The sequence below is a fragment of the Mya arenaria genome, chromosome 12 (assembly GCF_026914265.1).
Source record: "Mya arenaria isolate MELC-2E11 chromosome 12, ASM2691426v1".
Classification (NCBI taxonomy): Eukaryota; Metazoa; Mollusca; class Bivalvia; order Myida; family Myidae; genus Mya; species Mya arenaria.
In genome coordinates, this window is record NC_069133.1 from 75,267 (window position 1) to 102,422 (window position 27,156).

Sequence of the window (27,156 nt, forward strand, 5' to 3'; positions counted from 1 at the left end):
TTTTTTCTAATTGTGTTTATTTGATATATATCATTCAACTTCAATGAAAATGTCTGTTAGGGTAAGGGTTAGGGTTAGGGTTAGAGCGTGATACGAGGTATGACAAAGATGGCGGCGACAAAGATGGCGGCTGCGAACATTTGAACCATCATCATCATCACCATCATCATCATCATCATCATCATCGTTTTCATGATGAAATAACACGAACAAATATAATTCTTGAATGAATCTAAAACAATAAACACAACACCGAAATTTAAGGATCTACTCACGGTAAGTTTTTTATTCCAATAAATTATTAATTCCTTTCAATTTAATATTAACTCGCGAAATTCATCAATAAATGAAGCACAACCACACTGCTTTACATACACTGAGAGAATGAATTTGAGTATGTGCTTTCACATAAATGACGTCATGATTCAGTCGACCAATCATATGTTCGCAGCCGCAATCTTTGTCGCCGCGCTTACGCAACGGCTGGCGACGTGGTTTGTCGAATATTTTCCAACGGTACCTCGTTCGCCCCGATCTGGCTTCAGACGGCGGAGATAGGAGAAGCAAAGTTTCGCCCGGTCTTGGCCAGGTTTCTCATCGAGCGGCAGACCAAAGTATTGGGAAAAAACTGCATTTTCAATCTCGCTTCGTCGAGACCAGCGGCCGGGTCGGGGATATATTTGAGCGACCACAATACACGAACCCGGAGTGTGGTCCGCGGGTTTCGGGTTCGAGCCCGGCGGGGCGGGAACAAGAGCCCCTGCCGAAGCCGTGCTCATCTGGTTCGACCCGGAAACGCGACGGCAACTACACTTAAGAGCAATTTGATGTTATGCGATTTGTTTTTATGTAATCAAAACATAATATGCTAAATGGTTCACATTCTAGAACAAGAACACTTTGAAATTAGTTATTTCCTAGTTGTAGATAGTGTGTTGTTTTATATACCCAAACATGTGTTGTTTTCCAATCGATGAACAAGATCGTTGACAGTTTTTTTCATCACCTAAATACCCGTTACCATAACCCTAAGGACTAGCATTTACTTAAATTAGAGACAGAAACAATGCAAAACAACACAGAATGACCAAATATACGATTACTTTGATACTTTAGGTTTACATGAACTTTGACAACGAGAGTAACTTATATTATTCTTTTAAAATGTTTTTTTCTCACAATCATTTATAGACAATCAGGATTAAACTAAGCATCACGTGAGACACTGAATCTTATGCACTGTAAAATTATATTTCTTATGTGCTTTATTTTGATATATTTTTATATTGCATCCCCTGTAAACAAAACATTTAACCGGATTGGAACAGAATCTTGATATACTGTTAAAGCATTAAGTTCTAAAAGCTGTGAATATTACTTAGTATATTTCATAACCTATGTATGAAAATATTGTTTTATCAAATGTTTAAAATGATTGATTTTAATCTGTATATACATTCGGGACTTTTCAAAGATTTCTTATAAATATCGTGAGCTTTAATAAGATAGTTTGTCTTGCAAACGTATAGAGTTATATTTCTTTATACGATTGACGCGTCTTTTGTTGATAAAGGAAGAATTTTTCAATATGTCACAATTATCTTCAAAGTTAAAATATAACGGGATTATTTATTAATGTGCGATCTTGCTGTTGCTATATTATTTTAAAGGTAAGTTTTGTTGCACAGAAATACAAATATCTTCGTATGGAAGAGCAGTTCTTTTCAAATAAAAAATAAAAAAAATCGCTTAAATGCAGAATAATGTCTGAAAAAGATGAAAAACACTTACATTTTAATTTTGTTAATATCTGTTTTATCAGGCATAACAAATTCTCAGGCATATATATTAGCGTGTTTCTGTTTCCAAAAACCCTTATTCAAGAAAACGGATTCAAGGAATGCTTTTGTTTTACATGTGAAGGACTTCTGAGAGAGAATCCTATATTGCGCAGCTATAGGACTAGTATATTATTTCTGGCTATTGTCTGTGGTTCAAGAGAACAAGTTAGATTTATTTGATTTAGTTCGATTAAATTTAATAGCGTACGATAATGCAGCGAATGGCAATGTTGTCACATGTCAATAAAGTCCAGTCTTTTTCTTTATAGCAGACATACATACAGACAGACAGACAGAAATGTTTATTGTCGAAAACATGTTATGTAACAGTTTCTTGTCAAAGCGAATGGCCTTTTTTAAAATAAACTTCATAGTGTCTTAAATGAAGGTTCTCTATAAAGAAATCTACATATGAAGTTTTCACATTACTCCATTAATAGACAAGCTTCGAATGAATTTGTTAAAGTAAAACTTTTTTCCATAATCATTACTTTGCGTTTTAGCCAATGTAAAGCAGAAGGAAAAAAATGAAAATCAAAAGAATGAAGTTATTTGCTTCCAACTTAAACTGTTTATTGAACGTGATGCTGTTTTAGACAATACCAGACATTTTATATCATAGATATAGATTTTCTTTCAAAGTATTTCTTTTAATTTTCGTTACGGAACCAGCGCGGACCATTTGAATAGCGACTATACACAAAACATTTTAGTATTATTTTTTCTGCAATAGAATATGCAAAAGCGTACTGAACTAGTGTTGAATCTTATTTCTGATATCATTTATTAACAATAACCTTTTAGTTTAAGCCTGCTATGTATAGTTATTAAGTGTTCGCCTCAATTACGGTATATTCATTATTGCTTCAGAATGGATATTAATTAAGAACTAGGTTGCGTTCTCGCAAATAAAATAAATTTCTTTGTTTTATAACTGCTCCAAGACGATAATTGCAATAATGAAATATTTTCGTACATGTATATCTATTTCAGGAATATTCAAACAAATAGGGACCGGACAGGAACCAGGATACCCCCGGACAGGAACCAGGATAACAATGGAATGAGACATTGCGATCGGTAAATTACACCATAAAATATATCGTGGATATGATCTTATCGTTGCATTCGTCTGTATTTATGATATTCTAATACAGTAGGCATCATGTCATAATTCTTTAGAAGCGCAAATACTCCTGAACTTACCATTGTTTTATTAACAGATAACACTGCAGCACCTTACAAAATAGTACATTAGTACATAAGTTTGTCATATGTTATATTTTTATGTCAGGGAATAAACGAGGATAAAGCAGCGATGTACAGCTATGCGGAGAAAGATGTACATGAGCGACTGAAAACAGTTCGATATGTGTGTGCCAAATACATCAATGTAGATCTATGGGAACAAATTGAGCCCACAGGCCATGTTTGGTCAAGTGTATAAACATGACCAGAAGTTTGACATTGGAAATCAAAAACGCGATATGATGTTAAATATTTATAGAAGTATCCCTAAGGAAATCATAGACTCTATACGAGAGGTGTACAAATTTGATTTTGAGTTGTTTGGATATGACAAAAATATTTTGAAAGATATATAACACTATAACAACTGTGGTAATATAAATATCTTAACTTACATTAGGCAGAAGTCGTCAAGATATCTGCGTTCTTGTTATGGCACACCTGTGCGATAATAAAAATACTGTAATCGTATGCCATACCGGAAGTAAATGGATCTTAACAGGAAATGAAAATGCTTAAAAGCGTTCTAAACATACGCAACAGTGTGTGGGTTGATTGCCGGGACAAGCTAGACGGTTTCGTTTCAGTACTCGGCAGATTATCAAAAAAATCTCGAAAATAAAAATACACCCGACTGTAAGTAGTGAAATAAAACAACTCAATTTTACCATTTTATCGAATGGGTCACTATTGCTTTGAAATGCAATTGGTTTCAATTCATGCCGACGAGTTCTGCGGTTGCATAACCATTTAAAGCTTAATGCAAAAAATGCAATATAAATGCATGCTTTGCAGTACACTTATTAGAAATTGAATGATATAAGAAAGGTCCTCCTCGTTATTCGATGGATAAATATTAAACTGATTCATAGCTTTTTCATAAAAATATACATATTCATATTTGTTTTAGTATCATTTATCAAGCGAACACTCTTAAATATACTTTTGAAAGTGTCGAAATGCTTAATGGTTAATACCTTCGTATGGTTGGCGATGAGTATTATGTACATGTAGTAAGATACAGCGAAAGGAGAGTAACTTGCAATACAATAAATAATTATTTCAGGCTGAACTCAATGTTTAAGTTTTAGGAAGGCACACATGCATATATATTTATACCCAACAATATGTTAATATGCTGACGTTTAAAACGTTTCAAACTTAATGAATATTCTCAATTTAATACATGTAGAATGCAATAAACATTGATCAATAGTCCAATCATGCAAAATTAAAATCAGATCGTTTGATTCTTAACCTGGCTATTCAAATAATACACGGATACTGTGTAATATTTCCGAATGCATATTCTCGCACCTTGTACCGTGTCTTCATTTGTTATGATAATTCAGTTCTAAGATATACTGAACGATGTCCAATAAATCATGTTTATCTTATCGTCATACTTCATCCACAATAACGTAAGAACATTTGTTTTGGAAACAACCAGCCATTAAACTGAACGAATTGTCTTTAATACTTACAAAGAGTTTCCATAAGAAATTGTCGCCATCTTGATATTTCCCGTCTATAGTAGGTATTACCGGTACAATATAAATATCAAGAAATAAACTAAATGAATAAGTACAGCATAAATTAAATGCTAAAAATAATATGTAAGCATTATTATCGCTCTGATAAATATATATATTGGACATGCACAAATGTCATTGAAGTATTTTATTTTGAACTGAATAATTCTTTACTAAAAATCGGAAAATGTTTATATACTAAACAAAAGGAATTCCAATGGGTGCTTACTATGCACCTTTACTTGCAGACCACTTTTTATACTGACTATTTGTTGAAAATAGCTAAATCTGGAGGTTTTGCAATGTTGATATTTCAATAACCCTTTTAGATATAATGATGATAATCTTAGTTTGGATCATCCGGTATTTACAGATAATATCAAATCGATATATCCTTCACAACTGCAACTTATAAAATCGAATATATCCAATATAAAAGCATCCTATTTACATCTGCAATTCGAAGTAAGGCAAGATAAATCAATATCAAGCCTGAGGATCAACGTGGTGATTTTAATTTCAAAATAATTATTTACCATTCTTCAAATGGAGATGTTCATAGTTTACCATCATATGGTGTTGTTATTGCAGAGTTGATAAGATTCGCTAGAATATCTACAAATTTCAAACACTTCAGCTCTCACAGCAAACTTATGACGGAAAAACTTTTAAAACAGGCTTTCAGATATCATAAATAAAAGAAGACTTTCTCAAAATTTGTTAATGGTCATTATCATTTTATCTCAAAGGATGTTTAAAATAAATTTCGTAAAATATAAAATGTTTTCAGCAGTTAGTTGGGCAGATAGGCTCAATGAATTGGTTGGATTTTATTTAAAACGTGGATATAACGGGAAAGCTTTGAAGAGTACTTGTCTTCTTGTTTTTGATGATGAATTCCTCATACAAAATATTATAAGTTTCAATATATTGTCCTTACATAACTAAACATTCAGTCTTTTGATTTAATAAAAAAATGCAGATTCATGTTATCTTTAAAACTTTGTTTAGCTTGCTGGGAATGTTTCAGCGTGTGATGTTTCTTTCTTTTAAAACGTTTAGCTCATACATGTCGATATCAATTTTAATAATAATTTCTTTGTTCCCAGGTTAATTGCATTGATTCTTTTTATTATGAAATTCTATGATCACATAATTTCAATCCCTTTTTTCCTAAAGCAGACTGTGTGTAATGCTTATAGTTTCAAACAAATATGCATCGTATCTTTGATAAGGTTTTGCATTAAGTACTCTGAATTGTATTCCTACTTCTACAGAGAGATTTTGGATTCCTAATCATTAAAGTATTAGGTGTTTAACTATTAGTTTATTATTATTATTATTATTATTATTATTATTATTATTATTATTATTATTATTATTATTATTATTTTTATTATTCTTATTATTATTATTTGTTTAATTATTAAGTTTCCTCAAGTTAATTTATACTTAAGTTTACCTTTTAGGTTTTAACACTTTATTCTGGGTTGCTGGGATAAGAGTGAGGTTGTGCACGCAAACTGGGTTAAATCCCCAGTACATTTACATTTTACTGACCGTTCCAAGGCGGCAACTTACAATCCTAAATAAACAGACCTAGTTTATATATATATATATATATTATATATGAATTGTGTTGTTTGTTCAGTTTTGTGTAGTTGTTCCATTGTTCAGTGTCTTTGGCGTTAACCCTGTGCCATTAAACGGTAATTTTGTTTAAACGTTTGGCTACTAAGCTTGTTTCTGTAGTTTTCTTATATAAATATAAGAGAAAATCCAGACTATATTTACAGAATATGAAGGGAATAAAATGTATTGCACTAGATAGTGGGGTTCTAAATTCATAGATTTTATCAATTCATTTCTTTGAAAAGGGGTATGTAGTCCGATACCCGTTCTTGTAATTAAAAGAAAACAAATGATCTTACAGAAAAGAAAGTGTGTGTGTTGCCGGCAAAGAAATTAATAGTGAGCAAATGTTATTAAGATCAGCATAACATATTACCTAAATGCCTTACAAATATTAGGAAAAAACAGGATTGGCACCAAAATGCAATATTTTGGTGCGAAAATAAAAATCCTTTTGCCTTCTTTTTTCTACTGTAAGTATCACATCATTTAACTTAACTCTAGTATTCTAAAGGAGATTTAACTGTAAAGGTTTTGGGTAAATAACCATCATTCTTAGATTGCGGAAGCACCATTCCCTTTTTTCAGTAGAAGAAATACGATGTCCTCATTTTTATACATGTTTTGTTCATGTTTCCGCATTACTTGATATATATTAAGGTACATTTACATTAACATATATATTTTTTGTCAAAGTTGGAGTAATAAATAATAATAATAACGAAATTATTACAGTTTTATTCTGAATATTATCTTTTTTTTAAATGTAATTGGAGGCAAGGTGATTTCAAAACCGATACAAATATCTTAGATAATAAAAATGCTTCAATATTGAATTTTCACGATCCCAAAATACACCTTGAGACAACTGTAAAGCCGCATTCTATTGTTTTAAATAGTAAAATTAAGCACCAGCAGCATGGTATAAAATTAAAAATAACACTTAATCTACATTTATTAAACCAAAAGAAGATAAAGAACAAGTTGGTTACTTTCAATCAAAGGCTAAACGGTTTAATACTGGGAGCAATGCAGTTGAAACATTAAATGATATAAACAATGAACTGCTTAACAGAATAGTAGATTAGATTATAGAATGATCTGGCTGGACAACTAAATGTGTTGATAAACACATCTTACCATTGTAAAGTATAAGTATAAGCATATCACACGCTGCTCATATCTACCACTATCAGCCGTCGTTAAAAAACAGGCAAGGAGTAATTGATATTAATAATATGCCTTTATTATTCCTTATTATTACGAACTATTATAGGCCGAAATAACCACAACCTGGCCACAATCTTGGTCAAAACACAAGCAGGTGCGCGAAATAAAAATAGAGTTGGTGCCAACTGAAAAAAAGTTGTTTTATACTTTAATACTCAACATAAGGCTAATGAAAGTATAACAATATCTTTATTATAGCATACTTATTTAATTACGTATTAAATATCACATAAAAAACGGTGATAAATAGTGATTTTCTTCGCCGGACGGCAAATTCCCATTTTTGAAACCCTTACTCTTTCACTTTAGACATATAGTAAAAAAATACTCTGTATGAGACCTCAATATCTTTGAAAATAAGCATCTACCATATGTTTTAATACATTTAAATGGTATCTCCTACGGGTTACAACACAGCAATGAGTCAGAATTATTTTTAACTCTGCATAACTATGAAGATTTATTATTTTGCATTAAATTGGTACATCTAAGCACTTATTTGTTATAACTTGACATAAATGTTGATTGAAACAAACGCTTCCTAGTTATAACGCATTGAATGACAAGGATAAGTCTCAAATATTTTTTTATCTCTCAATAACTATCAAGATTTATGAATTAGTCATCAAACTGGTACATATTAACACTTAAAAAAATCCTTACTTTGTTAAACTTTGTTTAATCTGGTTAAAACTTTGAAAAAACCTTGATTACAACTAGTTCTTACTTTGAGTAACACTGATTATAACTTGAATAAGTTTCAAATATTTGTTTCCTTTGAATAACTATGAAAATATTTAACTAATATATCTTAACACTTAAAAAAACCTTACTTTGTTAAACTATGTGCCATCTGGTTAAAACTTGGAAAATGTCTTGATTGGATGTAGTTCTTACTATAGGTAACACTGAAAATAACTTGGATAAGTTTCAAATATTTTTTTTCTTTGAATTACTATCGAAATTTATGAATTTTTAATCAAGCCGGTATATTTTAACACTTAAAAAAATATCCTAACTTTGTTAAACTATGTCCAATCTGGTTCAAACTTGGAATTAATGTTGATTGGAACTACTGCTTACTAGTTATATCACATTCAATGACAAGGATAAGGTTAAAATATTTTTTATCTCTCAATTACTATGAATTTTTATGAATTGTTCATCAAACCGGTACATCTTACCACTTAATTTGTTTTATAACTTTGTTAAACCGTGACTAATCTTGTAAAAAACTTGGAATAAATGTTGATTTGGACTGGTGCTTACTAGTTATAACACATGTAATGACAAAGATAAGTCTGAAATACTTTTTAACAGTCAATCACTACATACGTAGTGATGTATGAACTTTTCTTGAAACCAACAGATATTCAATGATCAATTTTGACTTTGCGTATGTCTATATTGAAATACTTGGGGTAATGAAATCGGGAATATGCAGTCCGACATTTGGACAGTAATAAAACCCCTAACCATTTGTTTTTTTAATCATATTGATACAAATACATGCATATCTAATTGATTTACGTATTATATATCAAACACAGCCCTGAGATACGGCCCTAATAAGCATAAAATTGATTTTTTGTCGGACTGCATATTCACAGTTTTGTAACCCTAACTATTTCTATATAAACATATAGTTAAAAAATCTCCTCTGTATGAGACCCCAATTGCTATCAAAATATGTAGCAGATAAGCATATACGCTTTATATTGTTTAAAATAAAGACTAGTAAGAAAAAAATAAGCACTTAAACATCATATAAATGTTTTATAAGGCTTAAACTAGCGATTATCTGCCACGTACAGACATACGAACATTCTGGTAATATTTTTAATGCTTGTACTTTCTTAATAGTATAAATATCTAATAAAGTGGTAAGTTTTGATATTATATCTCGCCTAATAAGAAAAAATAAGCACTTTAAAATGATATAAATATTTTATAAGGCTAAAAAGCGCATGTTGACCTGTTGTCGTTTACGTACACACGGAGAAACAGTTTGATATTTTTTCAAGTCTTTAGAATATCAATATGTTGTGGTTCCCAACAGGCGAATGTGCCACCCGAATGCCACCCGAATGTGGGTCGGTCTAGTTAGCTCTTACTTTTTCTCTCATTTGTTTCACATACATGCCGTGGCCTTCCTCGCCCGCAAATATTCCCGGCTGTAGAACCCGCGGCGAATTTGCCTGCTCGTTGCCGCCGTAAACAGCGAGCGGCGGCGGCCAAAATACCTACCCAGGCTCCGGCTTCACAGGCCGTGTCTCTGTGGGTCTGCTTGCTCGCCTTGCCCGAGCTACCGCCGGCGAACGCTGGGCCTGGCCTGGCTCCCGGACAAGCCTAGACTGCAAGTTCATCGACTGCCTTGGCCAGTACCGCCCGGATAACCTCTGCTGGCCGGCGGCTATAGCACGGGGACCGAGCTAATAACGGCAGCCTTTTAACGGTACCTTTAACGTCGAGATCGGCCAGGGCGTCCCGAAGATATGAGCGGACGAAGACCATCGCAAGGCCTTGGTCGCCAGACTCTCTGACTCGCCCTGACCGGTGAACAGCGCTTCTCGCTGGCCTGTCCCCTCTGCACTATTCGCCGTCTCGCAACCGCCGTTGGAGTCCCCGGCCTGACCACATCTACTAGTACCACCACCACTTCTAGTACTATCGCGTCGTCCCCTAGCCCGGGACATCTCTGCTCGCCGTCGAGTCGCCGCGACTACAGTACGGAGACCCCGCCCAGTCCAGTACCTTACCGCGCTATTCGCCTGCTCACAACCGCGGCCTTGGTCGCCAAACTCTCTAGCCCACACCGGCGAACAGCGCTTCTCGCCGGCCTGCCTCCTCGGCTCGGCCGAGTCTTCCGCGCTATTCCTGGCTCGCAACCGCCGTTAGAGTCCCGGGCCTGACCACATCTACTAGTTACACCACCACTACTAGTACTATCGCGTCGTCCCCTAGCTCGAGACATCTCTGCTCGCCGTCGAGTCGCCGCGACTACAATACGGAGACCCGGCCAAGACCAGTAGCTTTCCGTGCTTTTCACCTGCTCGCAAACGCCGCCCGATCACATCTACTATTAGCACCACTACTACTACTACTACTACTACTACTACTACTACTACTACTACTACTACTAGCGCGTCCCCTAGCTCGCCGGCGGCGCCGCGAGAAGACTTCCCGAGCTACCGACTAAGGCTAGGGTGTGGATGTGCTCGCCTCTCACGGGCTTCAAAACGTCCCCACACAGCTATAGAATGACAACTTGGTTGTGGGTCGGGCAGTTCCACTTTAACTTCTTTTCTACTATTATCGCAAGTCGAGCCGTCCCCTTAGCTCGGCCGAACCTTAGGCGCTGGTCGCCGCCGCGAGGGAGCACGACATGACCATATCTGCAAGTACAACCACCAATAATATTACTATCGCGTCGTTCCCTAGCCTGGGACACCTCTGCTTGCCGGTAGATCGCCGCGTCGAAATCACGGAGACCCGGCCAAGACCAAAAGCTTTTTAACGGTACCTGTAACGTCGAGATCGGGCAGGGCGTCCCGGAGATATGCGCGGACGAAGACCATCGCAAGGACTTCGCCGCAAAACACTCTAGCCCTGGCCGGCTTAAAGCGATTCTTGCCGGCCTGCCTTCTCTGCTCGGCCGAGTCTTCCGCGCTATTTGCCGGCTCGCAACCGCCGCTAGAGTCCCCGGCCTGACCACCACTACTAGTACTATCGTGTCGTCTCCTAGCGCGGGACACCTCTGCTCGACGTCGAGTCTCCGCGACTACAAAACGGCGACAAAGCCAACAAAAGTAGCTTTCCAACGGTACCTGGAACGTCGAGATCGGCCAGGACGTCCCGGAGATATGCCCGCCGATTGAGTCCCCGGCCTGACTAGTACTACCATCACCAGTATTACTGTCGCGTCGTCCCCTTGCTCGTGAGGCGTGGGGGCCCGCACGATAGTAGGCGAGCAACCGGCGGAGCAGCAGACCTGGCCAGGGGAAGGTGGTAGGTGGTCCGCGAGGCAAACAAAGCCCGGGATGCCGGTGTTCTCGACGTTAGACTCGCGAGCCGGTACGGGTCCATTTGCAGGTCGTGGGCTCAAGCCCGGCTGGAAGGGCCCGAGCTGTGGCCCCAGGTTGGATTCGCATACGCGACGGATTTGGGCGTGGCTTGTCGAGACCTTTCCAACGGTACCTCGTTCGCCCCGATCTGACTTCAGACGGCGGAGATACTGGCAGGCAGAGTTTCGCCCGTGCTTGGCCAGGCAGCTCGTCGAGAAGCAGTCAAAAGCACAGAGAAAAGACCGTATTTTCGATCTCGCCTCGTCATGGAAAGCAGGCGAGCTCGGGGAGAACTTTGGACGGAAGCCATTCGCTAACCCGCGGGTCGATATAGGTACCATTGTAAAGGTATCGATGAGACCTGTAAAACAGTGTCACGTTTGTCCAGGTACGGATCCATTTGCAGGTCCCGGGCTCGAGCCCGGCTGGAAGGGACTAAGGGACCGTGCTGTGGCCCTGATCCCCAGGTTAGACTCGCATACACGACGGCTGTGGACGTGGTTTTTTCAACGGTACCTCGTTTGCCCCGATCTGACTTCAGATGACGGAGATAGGAGCAAGCACAGTTTCGCCCGGTCTCGGCCAGGTTTGTCACCGAGTGGCGGACCAAAGTATTGGGAAAGACTGCATTTTCAATCTCGCCTCGTCGAGACCAGCGGCCGGGTCCGGGGATAAATTTGAGCGACTACAATACACGAACCCTTAGTGTGGTCCGCGGGTTTCGGGTTCGAGCCCGGCCGAACAAGAGCCCCTGCCGAAGCAGTGCTCCTCTGGTTCGACCCGGAAACGTGATGGCATCTACACTAGGTGGCCCTTAACAGCAATTTGATGTTATGCGATTTGTTTTTATGTAATCCAAACATAATATGCTAAATGGTTCACATTCTAGAACAAGAACACTTTGAAATAAACTATTTGCTAGTTGTAGACATTGTGTTGTTTTATATACCCAAAGATGTGTTGTTTTCCAATCGATGAACAAGTTCGGAGGAGCGACTTAAGAATCGCTGACATTTTTATCACCTAAATACCCGTAACCATAACCCTAAGGACAAGCATTTACTTAAATTAGAGACAAAAACAATGCAAAACAACACATAATGACCAAATATACGATTACTTTGATACTTTAGCTTTACATGAAATTTGACAACGAGAGTAACTTATATTATTCTATTATAATGTTTTTTTTTCTCACAATCATTTATAGACAATCAGGATTAAACTAAGCATCACGTGAGACACTGAATCTTATGCACTGTAAAATTATATGTTCAATGTGCTTTATTTTGATATATTTTTATATTGCATCCCCTGTAAACAAAACATTTAACCGGATTGGAACAGAATCTTGATATACTGTTAAAGCATTAAATTGGAAAAGCTATGAATATAACTTAGTATATTTCATAACCTATGTATGAAAATATTGTTTTATCAAATGTTTAAAATGATTAATTTTAATGTGTATTAACATTCGGTACTTTTCAAAGATTTCTTATAAATATCGTAAGCTTTAATAAGATAGTTTGTCTTGCATACGTATAGAGTCATATTTCTTTATACGATTGACGCGACTATTGTTGATAGAGGAAGAATTTTTCAATATGTCACAATTATCTTCAAAAGTAAAATATAACGGGATTATTTATTTATGTGCGATCTTGCTGTTGCTATATTATTTTGAAGGTAAGTTTTTTTGCACATAAATACAAATATTTTCGTATGGAAGCGTAGTTCTTTTCAAATAATAAAATCGCTTAAATGCAGAATTATGTCTAAAAAAGATAAAAAAAAAACATATACATTTTAATTTTGTTAATATCTGTTTTATCAGGCATAACAAAATCTCAGGCATATATAAACGTGTTTCTGTTTCCAACAACCCTTATTAAAGAAAACGGATTCAAGGAATGCTTTTGTTTGACATGAAACGAACTTCTGAGAGAGAATCCTATATTGCGCAATTATAGGACTAGTATATTATTTCTGGCATTTGTCTGTGGTTAAAGAGAACAAGTTAGATTTATTTGATTTAGTTCTATTAAATTTAATAGCATACGATAATGCAGCGAATGGCAATGTTGTCACATGTCAATAAAGTCCAGTCTTTTTCTTTATAGCAGACAGACAGACAGACAGAAATATTTATTGTCGTTAACATGTTATGTAACAGTTTCTTGACAAAAGCGAAAGGCCTTTTTTAAATAAAAATCATAGTGTCTTAAATGAAGGTTCTCTATAAAGAAATCCACATATGAAGTTTTCACATTACTCCATTAATAGACAAGCTTCGAATCAATTTGTTAAAGTAAAACTTTTTTTCACAATCATTACTTTTCATTTTAGCCAATGTAAAACAGAAGGAAAAAATGAAATCAAAAGAATGAGGTTTTTTGTTTCCAACTTAAACTGTTTATTGAACGTGATGCTGTTTTAGACAATACCAGACATTTTATATCATAGATATAGATTTTCTTTCAAAGTATTTCTTTTAATTTTCGTTACGGAACCAGCGCGGACCATTTGAATCGCAACTATAAAAAATACATTTTAGTCTTTATTTATTTATTTCTGCAATAAAATATGCAAAAGCGTACTGAACTAGTGTTGAATCTTATTTCTGATATCATTTATTAATAATAACCTTTTAGTTTAAGCCTGCTATGTATAGTTATTAAGTGTTCGCCTCAATTACGGTATATTCATTATTGCTTCAGAATGGATATTAATTAAGAACTAGGTTGCGTTCTCGCAAACAAAATAAATTTCTTTTATAACTGCTCCAAGACGATAATTGCAATAATGAACTATTTTTCGTATATGTATATCTATTTCAGGAACATTCAAACAAATAGGGACCGGACAGGAACCAGGGCACCAAAGGAATGAGACATTGCGATCGGTAAATTATACCATAAAATATATCGTGGGTATGGTCTTATCGTTGCCTTCGTCTGGATTTATGATATTCTAATAGTGTAGGCATCATGTCATAATTCTTTAGAAGCGCAAATACTCCTGAACTTACCATTGTTTTATTAACAGATAACACTGCAGCACCTTGCAAAATAGTACATTAGTACATAAGTTTGTCATATGTTATATTTTTATGTCAGGGAATAAACGAGGATAAAGCAGCGATGTACAGCTATGCGGAGAAAGATGTACATGAGCGACTGAAAACAGTTCGATATGTGTGTGCCAAATACATCAATGTAGATCTATGGGAACAACTTGAGCCCACAGGCCATGTTTGGTCAAGTGTTAAACATGACATTCACTATTGCTCAACACCAAAAATTGGTTGTACACACTGGAAGAAAATTATGCGTTTTATTGCTGGAGATTATGACAAAAGTCTTAAGATAAGTAAGCCAGGAGACATCGATCGCCAGTATGTACATGATGCAAAGTTGAAGCATGTTAGGCGCGTTGGTATGAACAGTGCAATGGTTCGAGGTGAAATGTCAAAGGGTCAATCCTTTATGTTTACAAGAGAACCGTACAGTCGGTTATGGTCCGCGTACATTGACAAATTTCTTTTGCCAGATTTTTGGAGATGGGACGCACATGCCGTAATAAAAAAGATCCGACCAAATGCTACGCATGAGCAAAAAAAATGTGCAAATGACGTTACGTTTTTGGAATTTTTACAATACATAGTAAAGTCCTCCCCCCAAAACATGAATGAACATTGGCAGCCAGTTTACAAACTATGTAATCCTTGTTTAGTGGCATATTCAATCATTGGCAAAGTTGAAACATTTGGTAATGATTCGCATTTAATTTTACATACATTTGGGCTAGATAATTTAATTAATACGACCGAGTCAAAATTCTCGAGGGATGTTGAAGAAGTAAAGATGTTGGTCAAGTATAACTTTGATTTGAAACAAAATATACCGAAAGGTTGCTTTGACAATGAAGATATTGCAAAGCGGCTTTGGAAATCCTTTCAATATAATGGATACATCCACAGATTAATCAATATTCCAATAAAAAAGATGCAATCAGAAAACCTTGCTGAACATCCGAAAGAAGTATTTCTAAAACATGTAATGTGGGCAATGGAACACAAATATGACCACAAGTTTGATATTGGAAATCAAAAACGCGATATGATGTTAAATATTTATAGAAGTATCCCTAAGGAAATCATAGACTCTATACGAGAGGTGTACAAATTTGATTTTGAGTTGTTTGGATATGACAAAAATATTTTGAAAGATGTATAACACTATAACAACTGTGTTAATATAAATATCTTAACTTACATTAGGCAGAAGTCGTCAAGATATCTGCGTTCTTGTTATGGCACACCTGTGCGATAATAAAAATACTGTAATCGTACGTCATACCGGAAGTAAATGGATAATGACAGGAAATGAAAATGCTTAAAAGCGTTCAAAAAATACGCAACAGTGTGTGGGTTGATTGCCGGGACAAGCTAGACGGTTTCGTTTCAGTACTCGGCAGATTATCAAAAAATCTCGGAAATAAAAATACACCCGACTGTAAGTAGTGAAATAAAACAAGTTAATTTTACCATTTTATCGAATGGGTCACTATTGCCTTGGAATGCAATTGGATTCAGTTCATGCCGACGAGTTCTGCGATTGCATAACCATTTAAAGCTTTATGCGAAAAATGCAATATAAATGCATGCTTTGCAGTACACTTATTAGAAAGTGAATGGTATAAGGAAGGTCCTCCTCGTTATTCGTTGGATGAATATCAAACTAATTCATAGCTTTTTCATAAAAATATACATATTCATATTTGTTTTAGTATCATTTATCAAGCGAACACTCTTAAATATACTTTTGAAAGTGTCGAAATGCTTAATGATTAATACATTCGTATGGTTGGCGATGAGTATTATGTACATGTAGTAAGATACAGCGAAAGGAGAGTAACTTGCAATACAATAAATAATTGTTTCAGGCTGAACTTAATGTTTAAGTTTTAGGAAGGCACACACACACACATATATATTTATACCCAACAATATGTTAATATGCTGACGTTTAAAACGTGTCAAACTTAATGAATATTCTCAATTTAATACATGTAGAATACAATTAACATTGATCAATAGTCCAATCATGCAAAATTAAAATCAGATCGTTTGATTCTTAACCTGGCTATTCAAATAATACACGGATACTGTGTAATATTTCCAAATGCATATTTTCGCACCTTGCACCGTGCCTTCATTTGTTATGATAATTCAGTTCTAAGATATACTGAACAATGTCCAATAAATCATGTTTATCTTATCGTCATACTTCATCCACAATAACGTAAGAACATTTGTTTTGGAAACAACCAACCATTAAACTGAACGAATTGTCTTTAATACTTACAAAGAGTTTCCATAAGAAATTGTCGCCATCTTGATATTTCCCGTCTATAGTAGGTATTACCGGTACAATATAAATATCAAGAAATAAACTAAATGAATATATACAACATAAATTAAATGCTAAAAGTAATATGTAAGCATTATAACAGATCGGAGAAATGATAAAACACAATACTGTGATATTGACTGTAGCTTTTACTAACAGAACATTAAACAGTAACTTGAGCGGCGATGAAAAAAGAACAAATAAAAATACGGTAGTTATTAATAAAAAACTTTCTTTACCAATGATCGCTCTGATAAATATATATATTGGACATGCACAAATGTCATTGAAGTATTGCATTTTGAACTGAATAATTCTTTACTAAAAATCGGAAAATGTTTATATAACTAAACAAAAGGGATTCCAATGGGTGCTTACTATGCACCTTTACTTGCAGACCACTTTTTATACTGACTATTTGTTGAAAATAGCTAAATCTGGAGGTTTTGCAATGTTGATAATTCAATAACCCTTTTAGATATAATGATGATAATCTTAGTTTGGATCATCCGGTATTTACAGATAATATCAAATCGATATATCCTTCACAACTGCAACTTATTAAATCGAATATATCCAATTTAAAAGCATCCTATTTACATCTGCAATTCGAAGTAAGGCAAGATAAATCAATATTAAGCCTGAGGATCAACGTGGTGATTTTAATTTCAAAATAATTAATTACCCTTCTTCAAATGGAGATGTTCATAGTTTACCATCATATGGTGTTGTTATTGCAGAGTTGATAAGATTCGCTAGAATATCTACAAATTTCAAACACTTCAGCTCTCACAGCAAACTTATGACGGAAAAACTTTTAAAACAGGCTTTCAGATATCATAAATAAAAGAAGACTTTCTCAAAATTTGTTAATGGTCATTATCATTTTATCTCAAAGTACAATTGTAGTCTTAACTCGCTAGTTGCTGGTAGTATTGCTCATCCCGACTTTTTCGCTGATGTTTACTAGAAATTTCGTAAAATTTAAAATGTTTTCAGTAGTTAGTTGGCAGATAGGCTCAATGAATTGCTCGGATTTTATTTAAAACGTGGATATAACGGGAAAACTTTGAAGAGTACTTGCCTTCTTGTTTTTGATGATGAATTCCTCATACAAAATATTATAAGTTTCAATATATTGTCCTTACATAACTAAACATTCAGTCCTTTGATTTAATAAAAAAATGCAGATTCGTGTTATATTTAAAACTTTGTTTAGCTTGCTGGGAATGTTTCAGCGTGTGATGTTTCTTTCTTTTAAAACGTTTAGCTCATACATGTCGTTACCAATTTTAATAATAATTTCTTTGTTCCCAGTTTAATTGCATTGATTCTTTTTATTGTGAAACTCTATGTAATGTAATTTCAATCCTTTTTTTCCTAAAGCAGACTGTGTGTAATGCTTATAGTTTCAAACAAACATGCATCGTATCTTTGATAAGGTTTTGCATTAAGTACTCTGAATTGTATTCCCACTTCTACAGAGAGAGTTTGGATTCCTAATCATTAAAGTATTAGGTGTTAACTATTAGTTTATTATTATTATTATTATTATTATTATTATTATTATTATTATTATTTGTTTTATTATTAAGTTTCCTCAAGTTAATTTATACTTAAGTTTACCTTTTAGGTTATTATATTTTATTCTGGGTTGCTGGGATAAGAGTGAGGTTGTGCACGCAAACTGGGTTAAATCCCCAGTAAATTTACATTTTACTGACCGTTCCAAGGCGGCAACTTACAATCCTTAATAAACAGACCTAGTTTTTTTTATATATATTATAAATGAATTGTGTTGTTTGTTCAGTTTTGTGTTGTTGTTCCATTGTTCAGTGTCTTTGGCGTTAACCCTGTGCCATTAAACGTTTTTTGTTTGTTTAAACGTCTGCTCCTTAGCTTGTTTCTGTAGTTTTCTCATATAAATTGAAGAGAAAATCCAGACTATATTTACAGGAATATGAAGGAAATAAAATGTATTGCACTAGATAGTGAGGTTCTTAAATTCATAGATTTTATCAATACATTTATTTGAAGAGGGGTATATAGTCCGATACCCGTTCTTGTAATTTAAAGAAAAAAATGATCTTACAGAAAATAAAGTGTGTGTATTGCAGGCAAAAGAAATAATATTGAGCAAATGTTATTAAAATGAGCTGCGAATGTACAAACAGAGATCTTGGAAATAGTGCCACCGGCGCTTATTTCAGTGTATCGCTATTATTATTATTATTATTATTATTATTATTATTATTATTATTATTATTATTATTATTTGTTTTATTATTAAGTTTCTTCCAGTTGATTTATACTTAAGTATAGCTTTTAGGTTTTTATACTTTATTCTGGGTTGCTGGGATAAGAGTGAGGTTGTGCACGCAAACTGGGTTAAATCCCCAGTAAATTTACATTTTACTGACCGTTCCAAGACGGCAACTTACAATCCTTAATAAACAGACCTAGTTTTTTATATACATTATATATGAATTGTGTTGTTTGTTCAGTTTTGTGCTGTTGTTCCATTGTTCAGTGTCTTTTGCGTTAACCATGTGCCATTAAACGTTTTTTTGTATAAAAGTTTGGCAACTAAGCTTGTTTCTGTAGTTTTCTCATATAAATTTAAGAGAAAATCCAGACAATATTTACAGAATATGAAGGGAATAAAATGTATTGCACCAGATAGTGAGGTTCTTAAATTCATAGATTTTATCAATATATTTCTTTGAAAAGGGGTATATAGTCCGATACCCGTTCTTGTAATTAAAAGAAACAAATGATCTTACAGAAAAGAAAGTGCGTGTGTTGCCGGCAAAGATATTAATATTGAGCAAATGTTATTAAAATGAGCATAACATATTACCATTAAATGCCTTTAAGATATTAGGAAAAAAAACAGGATTGGCGCCACAATGCAATATTTCGGTGCGAAAATAAAAATCCTTTTCCCTGCTTTTTTTTCTTCTGTACGTATCACATCATTCAACTTAACTCTAGTTTTCTGAAGGTCATTTGACTGTAAAGGTTTTGTGTAAATAACCATAATTTGAAAATAAAATTCTTAGATTGCGGAAGCATTATTCCTTTTTTCAATAGGAGAAATAAGATGACCTCATTTTTATACATTTTTTGTTCATGTTTCCGCATTACTTGATATATATATTAAGGTACATTTACATTAACATATATATTTTTTGTCAAAGTTAGAGTTATAAATAATAATAATAACGAAATTATTACAGTTTTATTCTGAATATTATCTTTTTTAAAATGTTATTGCAGGCAAGGTGATTTCAACACCGATACAAGTATCTTAGATAATAAAAATGCCTGAACATGAAGCTTATATATTGAAATTTCACGATCGCAATATACTCCCGGAGACAACTGTAAAGCCGCATTCTATTGTTTTAAATAGTAAAAAAGCACCAGCAGCATGGTATAAAATTAAAAATAACACTTAATCTACATTTATTAAACCAAAAGAAGATAAAGAACAAGTTGGTTACTTTCAATCAAAGGCTAAACGGTTTAATAATAGGAGCAATACAGTTGAAACATTAAATGATATAAACAATGTAATGCTTAATAGAACAGTAGATTGGATTATAGAATGATATGGCTGGACAATTAAAAGTGTTGATAAAGACATCTTACCATTGTTAAGTATAAGTATAAGCATTTCACGCGCTCCTCATATCTACCACTATCAGCAGTAGTTAAAAACAGGCATGGAGTAATTGATATTAATAATATGCCTTTCCCGCACATAAAAATCACAAAGAATAGCTTAATATAATCTACGCATAGAACATCTTAATAATTACGTTATTCAGTTTTCAGTATAGATAAAATGATATCCCAAAAAATAGAAATATGAAGTTAGTTTTACCAAATTATGTATATTTATTTCAACATAGCTATAGAAATGTCAACTAGACCAATTACTGTTCATTTATTCTATTCACTAATTCATTCAATCTTAAAAAAGAACAGCATTGTGACTCACATATTTAAAAAGATTAGCCTAAGTAACGTTCCTGGTTTGTTTTTTGTGTTGCGTGTGTCATAATGCAGATCGTTCAGAATATTCAAAATGGCCTCAACCGTCGGCATGACATCCACAATTATTTCACCTACTTAATGATCTTCTTTAACAGTTTTAGCAGCTTAATATCCCAAACAAACGTTATTAAACCGACACTAAACCGGAGAGTTCGTACCAATTCAATATCGTACCACTGTCATATCTTACCATTCTTTCCGGCCGAATTATCGGAGAATGATCCTGAAACGATAGTGTACTGGTTACTGGTACGAATGTCCGTAATTCCAGGAAAACCCGTACCTCGATTAGAACGCGAAGATAGATAAAAGTTTTCAAAGTATGTAATTCAATATAAATTAATAACATGTATCTCAGATAAACTCACCTATACATAATCTAATCAGAATTATTTCCTCTGCTTCCAAACTGTAAGAAGGATTTGTTATGGCTCCAGTTCCATATAAACAAAATGGCGTCCAATGCTCGCTTGAAATCTTCATCATGTTCATTGTAGCGTGAAATGCGGATTAATATATTCAAGTTCGATTTCATAAGCATTTAGTTTCAGCGACACTTAGTGAATTCGTCGGATGTATAACTGCTTCAATGACAAAAAACTTTTTGCTACACACTTTATTGCACAGAATATAAAATATATTAAATGCAGTACTATTTTAACGCATAAAAAACGTACTTCGGAGGTTTCAGTATTGAATTTTCATTGGTTAACGGAGGTCAAATACCGCCCAAAACATGTACAATTTGCTCGCCGGCATGCACGAGCTTTAAATGAACAATGTATGACAAGCTTTTCTTGTTCTCATTTTCATGATTCAGTGGTGCCCAATGTAAATAACTGTCTATATAAAATGGTGGTTTGTATCCAAACAAATTGAATTTCAAATGTTGATTGCAGATATTTCACACTGTAAACGCCTAGAAGCACAGAGAACATTTTTAGCTAGGGCAGAGACAACAAAAGCATATGAAAATAACTTTCTAACTTGTTACTTTCAGCGAAGGAATGGACTTCGGGAAAATCAGATGACCTACCCGTGTTTATAATCGGTGCATCTTCAAATCATTTTCAAGAGATGATTAAAATGTTGCACAACTTTAACAACCTACGATAACGCTTGAATAGAAACTGGATGCTTTATTTCTTTAATTTAGGTCTATCTGTCAAGGAAGTAGACGAGGTAAGTGTCTATGTTTGCACAGCGAACCCCGGCTTAAATTAAACGTTTGAAGTAGTATAGTACGGTACCACTAACATTCATGATATTAGTATTTGTATTCGCTTTAATTGAAATTCAATTAAAGACAACCTGTCTGTAACAATTGTGGAATATAATGTCGCTCGATCCTGCTTAAATGAGTTCTTGTTTTACATTCAATCGTAAACAAATCAGGTTTTATTATTTGTGTTACACAATTTCTCGTCGTATTTGCAAGAAAGCAATATCGCCGATTCTAAAAATATAGCCTTGTTTAAGCTTGAATGTCTAAAGAGTATCTTTAGACACGAATCCCAGCTGTCGAATTAAAATGGCTTGCATTATTGTCAACTTCGCATTTGCTTATACATATAGTTCGATGTAAAAGCGATATGACTATGTTTGTATTTGTATGTTGTATGTCTGTCTTACTTCTTTTTCTGTTTGGCTGGTCCATGTAATTTCATAATTTTTTTAGTACAAAATTTCAGTATTAAGAATGCAGATTGAGACACCCACATCTTCAATCACACAAATGTCTACAGATTTTGTCAATAAATTTCTTCTTTCAACATGTATTATCAATGTGTGCTTGTTGTTTCTTATGACTACAGTTGGAACATCTAAATTTACTTTTTAATATGTTTTGTGGTGTTGTATATCGAACGTTACTTTACTTCTACTCACATAGAAAAGGTATAATGGTTACATTTAAATACACAAACCTTACCAAAACAACATTTAAACAAAGTTTTAAATGTTAATACATTTAATTACTTATACTTATTTAATAGGAACCCGAGGAACCAATATAAATTTATTTAACTTGATTTCACCATAAACTCTGAATATCATTATTTAAGTAGTTTGCAACATATGGAAAGAAAACTATTGTCTGTGCTGTCCTTTTCTTATGCTTATCAATGACTCGAAATTATAGTAAAAAGTTAAAATCATTACGTCGGGCTGTATATACTGGAATATTCATATATGAAAGATATTTTTATTATATTTGGTAGCATGCATTACTTAGCTGAACATTAAACTTACTTTACATCTTTAGGCTTTATGTGCGCTTGCTCGTTTATCCTATTAACCAACCTCGATAGCGTTTTACAATCTTAAAAAGAAGGAGAACAATTTTATATGTGTTTCACATTCATAAAGTTTAAAAATAGAGTCATTTTGTTTAATGTGCCGCCTACTGCGTATAATGATTAGAACATTCCGGTATGCAACCTTTTCAGTATTTTTGGCATTTTTAAGCTGTTACATTTACAATTGAATACAATAACAAATTAAACACTTTCAATGTTTAGTTGCAATTAATGCTAAGCGGCGTTTGTTAAATAAGTACTCGTATATCAAGCTTTACTAGCAATATGACCTTCATCATTTATTACACTATTTATTACCAAGGTTTTCGTTGTGGTATTTCTTATTCTTAAAATTTCAAAGAATATGATTAAAGTGTGACATTCTTCGTTTATGTACATATTTGTATGTGACTTACTACCGAAACAAGCTCAGTAGCCAAAACTTTTAAACATAAACCCCTTTTAATGGCACGGGGTAAACGCCAAAGAGATAGAACACAAAACAAAGAATCACAAACAAGAAACCTGGAACAACAGCACAAAACTCCACAAACAACATAGTGCATATAAACATTATAAAACTCTAGGTATGTTTATCAAGGATTGTTAGGTACCGCCTTGGTACGGTCAGTAAAATGAAAAAAAATAACATATAAAAATCTGTATCACAACTCGATTTCTTTCTTGCTTTTGCCGGGAAAGAACGATTGGCCATTGAATATTTCGAGAAATATTAAAACTTTTTAGAAAATAATAACACAAAGATAGTAAGCATCATAATTTTAACGATAAAAAAAATCTATGTTTATTTTAGGAACGAATTCTCGACCCAAACACCATCAGTAAAACACATCAAAATGGAAAATATCCCCTAATTTTTATTTTATTTTTATGAGTGACAACATCATATATGATTTCATTGTATTTTTCTATTAAATTTAATTATATTTTCTTATGAAACATATGCTCATTACATTCCATAGAAAATATTAATAATTTTGGTATTACTGTTAGCAATGCATTAAATTGTAGACTATTTTACGAAGTGCTGTCTTGAAGTTCCAGAAAAAAATATTTCTTACAATCTTCTAGTAAATGTTGTTCAAGAACCAGATTCATTGCAATGTTCTTGAACAAAATCTTAAATTGCTCATGAAGTGCTTTGACACGAGCGCTTAAAGCAAACAAATATATAATTATCTATTACAAACAGCAATATGCAAATAGGTAATGTTTATAAACTACTTATAGACAAACCAAAAACCACAAATTCAATATGAACTCTCATTTGTGACACAAGGTAATGATCTTAACGAATTAGAACCAGAAGCTCAAAAGCACCTCCTAACCACACACCCTTCCAAATTAATGTGGGGTTACTGCCTGGGTAAGGTTAGTTAAACACGAGGTCACTGGAACAAGAGTTATAACTTCCTAAAGCAGTTTTATGACGAACGTTGATTGATTCACATTAGATCAACGTTAAAGTATTTCAAATATATTTCCTTTATATTCATGTGTATGCATTCAGCAATAACAAAACAAAGCTGCTCTGCTATTTGCCGTAACTAGTCGCTCTAAGAAATCAAAACAACAGCAACAATATAGACGAGTATGTAATGAATATTATATTTATGGATTCGTTATATATTACATGAATCCGTTTATTATCCATCGCATTTTTTGGCTTAGGGTACGATGCGCCCTCTAATTTGGCTGCATGGTGCCGGATTTGAATCCAGAAAAGTATTTAGCATGTAACAAATATGGAAATGTGTTTGGTGAGTGCCATCGATTCGACCAATCAGTACTTAGCATTTTGCTATATACTGTTTATGGCAAACATATAAGTGAGCATACAATGCACTACAGTGAAAACATGTATATGTCTTTTCATTAATGTTAAATGTAATTCATTTCAAGCACCCAGAAGTTTAAGCTGTACGTTAAAAAGCAACATCATCTATTGAGAATACAAACGCAAATATGGTTAGACTAAGAGGTGATATTCTTGGCAGCAATATCACGAATAAAAAGAGAATCTTAGAGTATTAACTACAATGGTTCTTGTTGCGACAAATTGTATTAATACAGCCATTTACTGGTCTATTTATTTCTGTTTTGATGAAATGAATATATTGTTTAATACATTTTGGACGACCAAACTACATAGAAATATTGAATATTTCCTTTTTTTCTTTTCTTATACACAAGTGTTTAAGACAATATATAGTCTTTTACAATGTGTATCCGCTACTAGCAAAATAAGCTTAACATTCTTTTAATAACATCGCAAAAAATAAAATATGTACTAAAAGGTTACAAATAGAATGCATGAACCACTCTGTTTTATAATGAAATAAAAAAGCCTTACAAAACAATTGACGAGCAAACAGACAAGCCAACTTTGACCTCCATCTGCGTACTAATTATTAACGCCGAAATTGTGTTACTAACCATGTAGACATTCAAAGCAAGTTCACTACAAAAATGGCCCAAACACTGAGCGGATGCAGTAATTCTTGTTCAGAGTTTTTGAAATTTATGAAAACACGTAAGTCTGTTGTCTTCCTCTAGAGGTCTATCCCACTTATCAATGGTGACAACATATTTGAAACAACCTCTTACAAGGCAAATTTGCTGGATTTCTTTTTTAATCACAATGAACTCTAAATGTTCCTGACACTCATACCATTAAAGCTACAAATTCTCAAACGACAACAATGCCTGAATTTGATACATCATACAATATGTCATTAATTTTATTAAAGTCCTAAAGACCGGAAAGGCAACAGGACCTAATTTGTAAACAGCTGTATTCTGAAATAACATAACTGGAAGACACCATTAACCATTCTTTCTGTCCCGTCTTTGGAAACTTGCCATTGTTTGTGCTATTCAGAATTCTGATTCTCAAGACTCCGGAAATAATCTTCTAATTTCCTCAAAAATAATTTTCAGCAAAGTTTTACTAAAAATCCAGCACAAAAATATTTTGGATTTATTTCGAGCGACGTAATTCATAACCTTTTTTCATTTTGGGCCTATTCCAAACATTTCTACTATAAATTTTCATATGAAAAATTCTAGAAGTCAAAACCTTAAGCATAAACCCCGTTTAATGGCACACGGCAAAGTCAAGAATAACAAAACATATAAATCGATTTGTATCTATTTATCACTCATTCGGTTTCACCGTTTCTTAAAGCTTTTGATCACGTTTGGTACAAAGAACTTCTCTTAAAGCTTCGCCAAAGCGGCATTTCAAGAGCATTACCCTTATGATTTGCTGATATCTCAGCAACAAAGAAACAACGTGTTATTTTTGTTGTACACGCTTAAACTGTTTCTGGAAAAACCGGCGTCCACCAAGGTTGCTTTCGCGGACATCTCCGCTTTCAACGGCATTATAGTATATATAGTATGTTATATACTGCTTCATACCTAATTGCAAAGAAACGACGGTTTTAGAAGGATTCATACCTGAGCAAGAAGAATGATTGCGTTCTTCAATCTAGCAAAAATAATGGCTCTCCTTTGCTCTAGAAAGACAAACAAACCCTCGCATCCACCTGTTTACATGGAAAACACAGACATGCAAAAATACATCACACATACATTTAGGAGTCAAGCTTCCAAGTTTCAGTTTCTGGCACGAACATATTGAGTCCGTCAAGCAAATGACATGGAAAGGTATACACATAGTGCGGTCTTTCAAATGAATCCTTGAACGAAGATCTCTAGAAATATTTTATACAACTTTCATTAGACCTGTACATAAGTACACTCGTTAGCAAGCAGTTGTTGAAGACCTTGCAAAAATATACATCAAGCTG

General features: G+C 34.1%; 2 protein-coding genes across 5 annotated transcripts; both read left to right on the forward strand.

The window, feature by feature from the left end:
• Nucleotides 1–1,539: 1,539 nt before the first annotated feature.
• Nucleotides 1,540–18,846, forward strand: LOC128210337 (carbohydrate sulfotransferase 11-like). 4 transcript variants are annotated; one of them, XM_052914621.1, is made up of 5 exons: nucleotides 1,540–1,670; nucleotides 2,835–2,921; nucleotides 3,136–3,725; nucleotides 14,388–14,452; nucleotides 14,667–18,846. In XM_052914621.1, the coding sequence occupies exon 5, from the start codon at nucleotides 14,691–14,693 to the stop codon at nucleotides 15,783–15,785; it is 1,095 nt and encodes a 364-aa protein (XP_052770581.1). In that variant the 5' UTR covers nucleotides 1,540–1,670; nucleotides 2,835–2,921; nucleotides 3,136–3,725; nucleotides 14,388–14,452; nucleotides 14,667–14,690; the 3' UTR covers nucleotides 15,786–18,846. The 4 variants fall into 4 exon arrangements, with proteins under 4 accessions (XP_052770581.1, XP_052770582.1, XP_052770580.1 ...); XM_052914622.1 differs by lacking the exons at nucleotides 1,540–1,670; nucleotides 2,835–2,921; nucleotides 3,136–3,725 and adding an exon at nucleotides 12,743–12,783; XM_052914620.1 differs by lacking the exons at nucleotides 1,540–1,670; nucleotides 2,835–2,921; nucleotides 3,136–3,725 and adding an exon at nucleotides 13,126–13,236.
• On the forward strand, nucleotides 15,935–25,220 carry LOC128211610 (uncharacterized). The gene is made up of 4 exons (XM_052916602.1): nucleotides 15,935–16,064; nucleotides 22,024–22,134; nucleotides 24,621–24,712; nucleotides 25,032–25,220. The coding sequence occupies exons 1-4, from the start codon at nucleotides 15,935–15,937 to the stop codon at nucleotides 25,218–25,220; spliced, it is 522 nt and encodes a 173-aa protein (XP_052772562.1).
• The last annotated feature ends 1,936 nt before the right edge of the window (nucleotides 25,221–27,156 follow it).

Excerpts from the sequence above, each read along its gene's own strand:
- LOC128210337 (XM_052914620.1), top strand. The coding sequence starts at position 13,155 with ATGTCACAATTATCTTCAAAAGTAAAATATAACGGGATTATTTATTTA. Across the intron at positions 13,237-14,387 it reads GTTGCTATATTATTTTGAAG|GAACATTCAAACAAATAGGG; the intron begins GTAAGTTTTTTT and ends TATCTATTTCAG. Across the intron at positions 14,453-14,666 it reads GGAATGAGACATTGCGATCG|GGAATAAACGAGGATAAAGC; the intron begins GTAAATTATACC and ends TTTTTATGTCAG.
- LOC128211610 (XM_052916602.1), top strand. The coding sequence starts at position 15,935 with ATGAAAATGCTTAAAAGCGTTCAAAAAATACGCAACAGTGTGTGGGTT. Across the intron at positions 16,065-22,023 it reads AAATAAAAATACACCCGACT|CGAAGGAATGGACTTCGGGA; the intron begins GTAAGTAGTGAA and ends TGTTACTTTCAG. Across the intron at positions 22,135-24,620 it reads GCACAACTTTAACAACCTAC|GTAATGATCTTAACGAATTA; the intron begins GATAACGCTTGA and ends TTGTGACACAAG.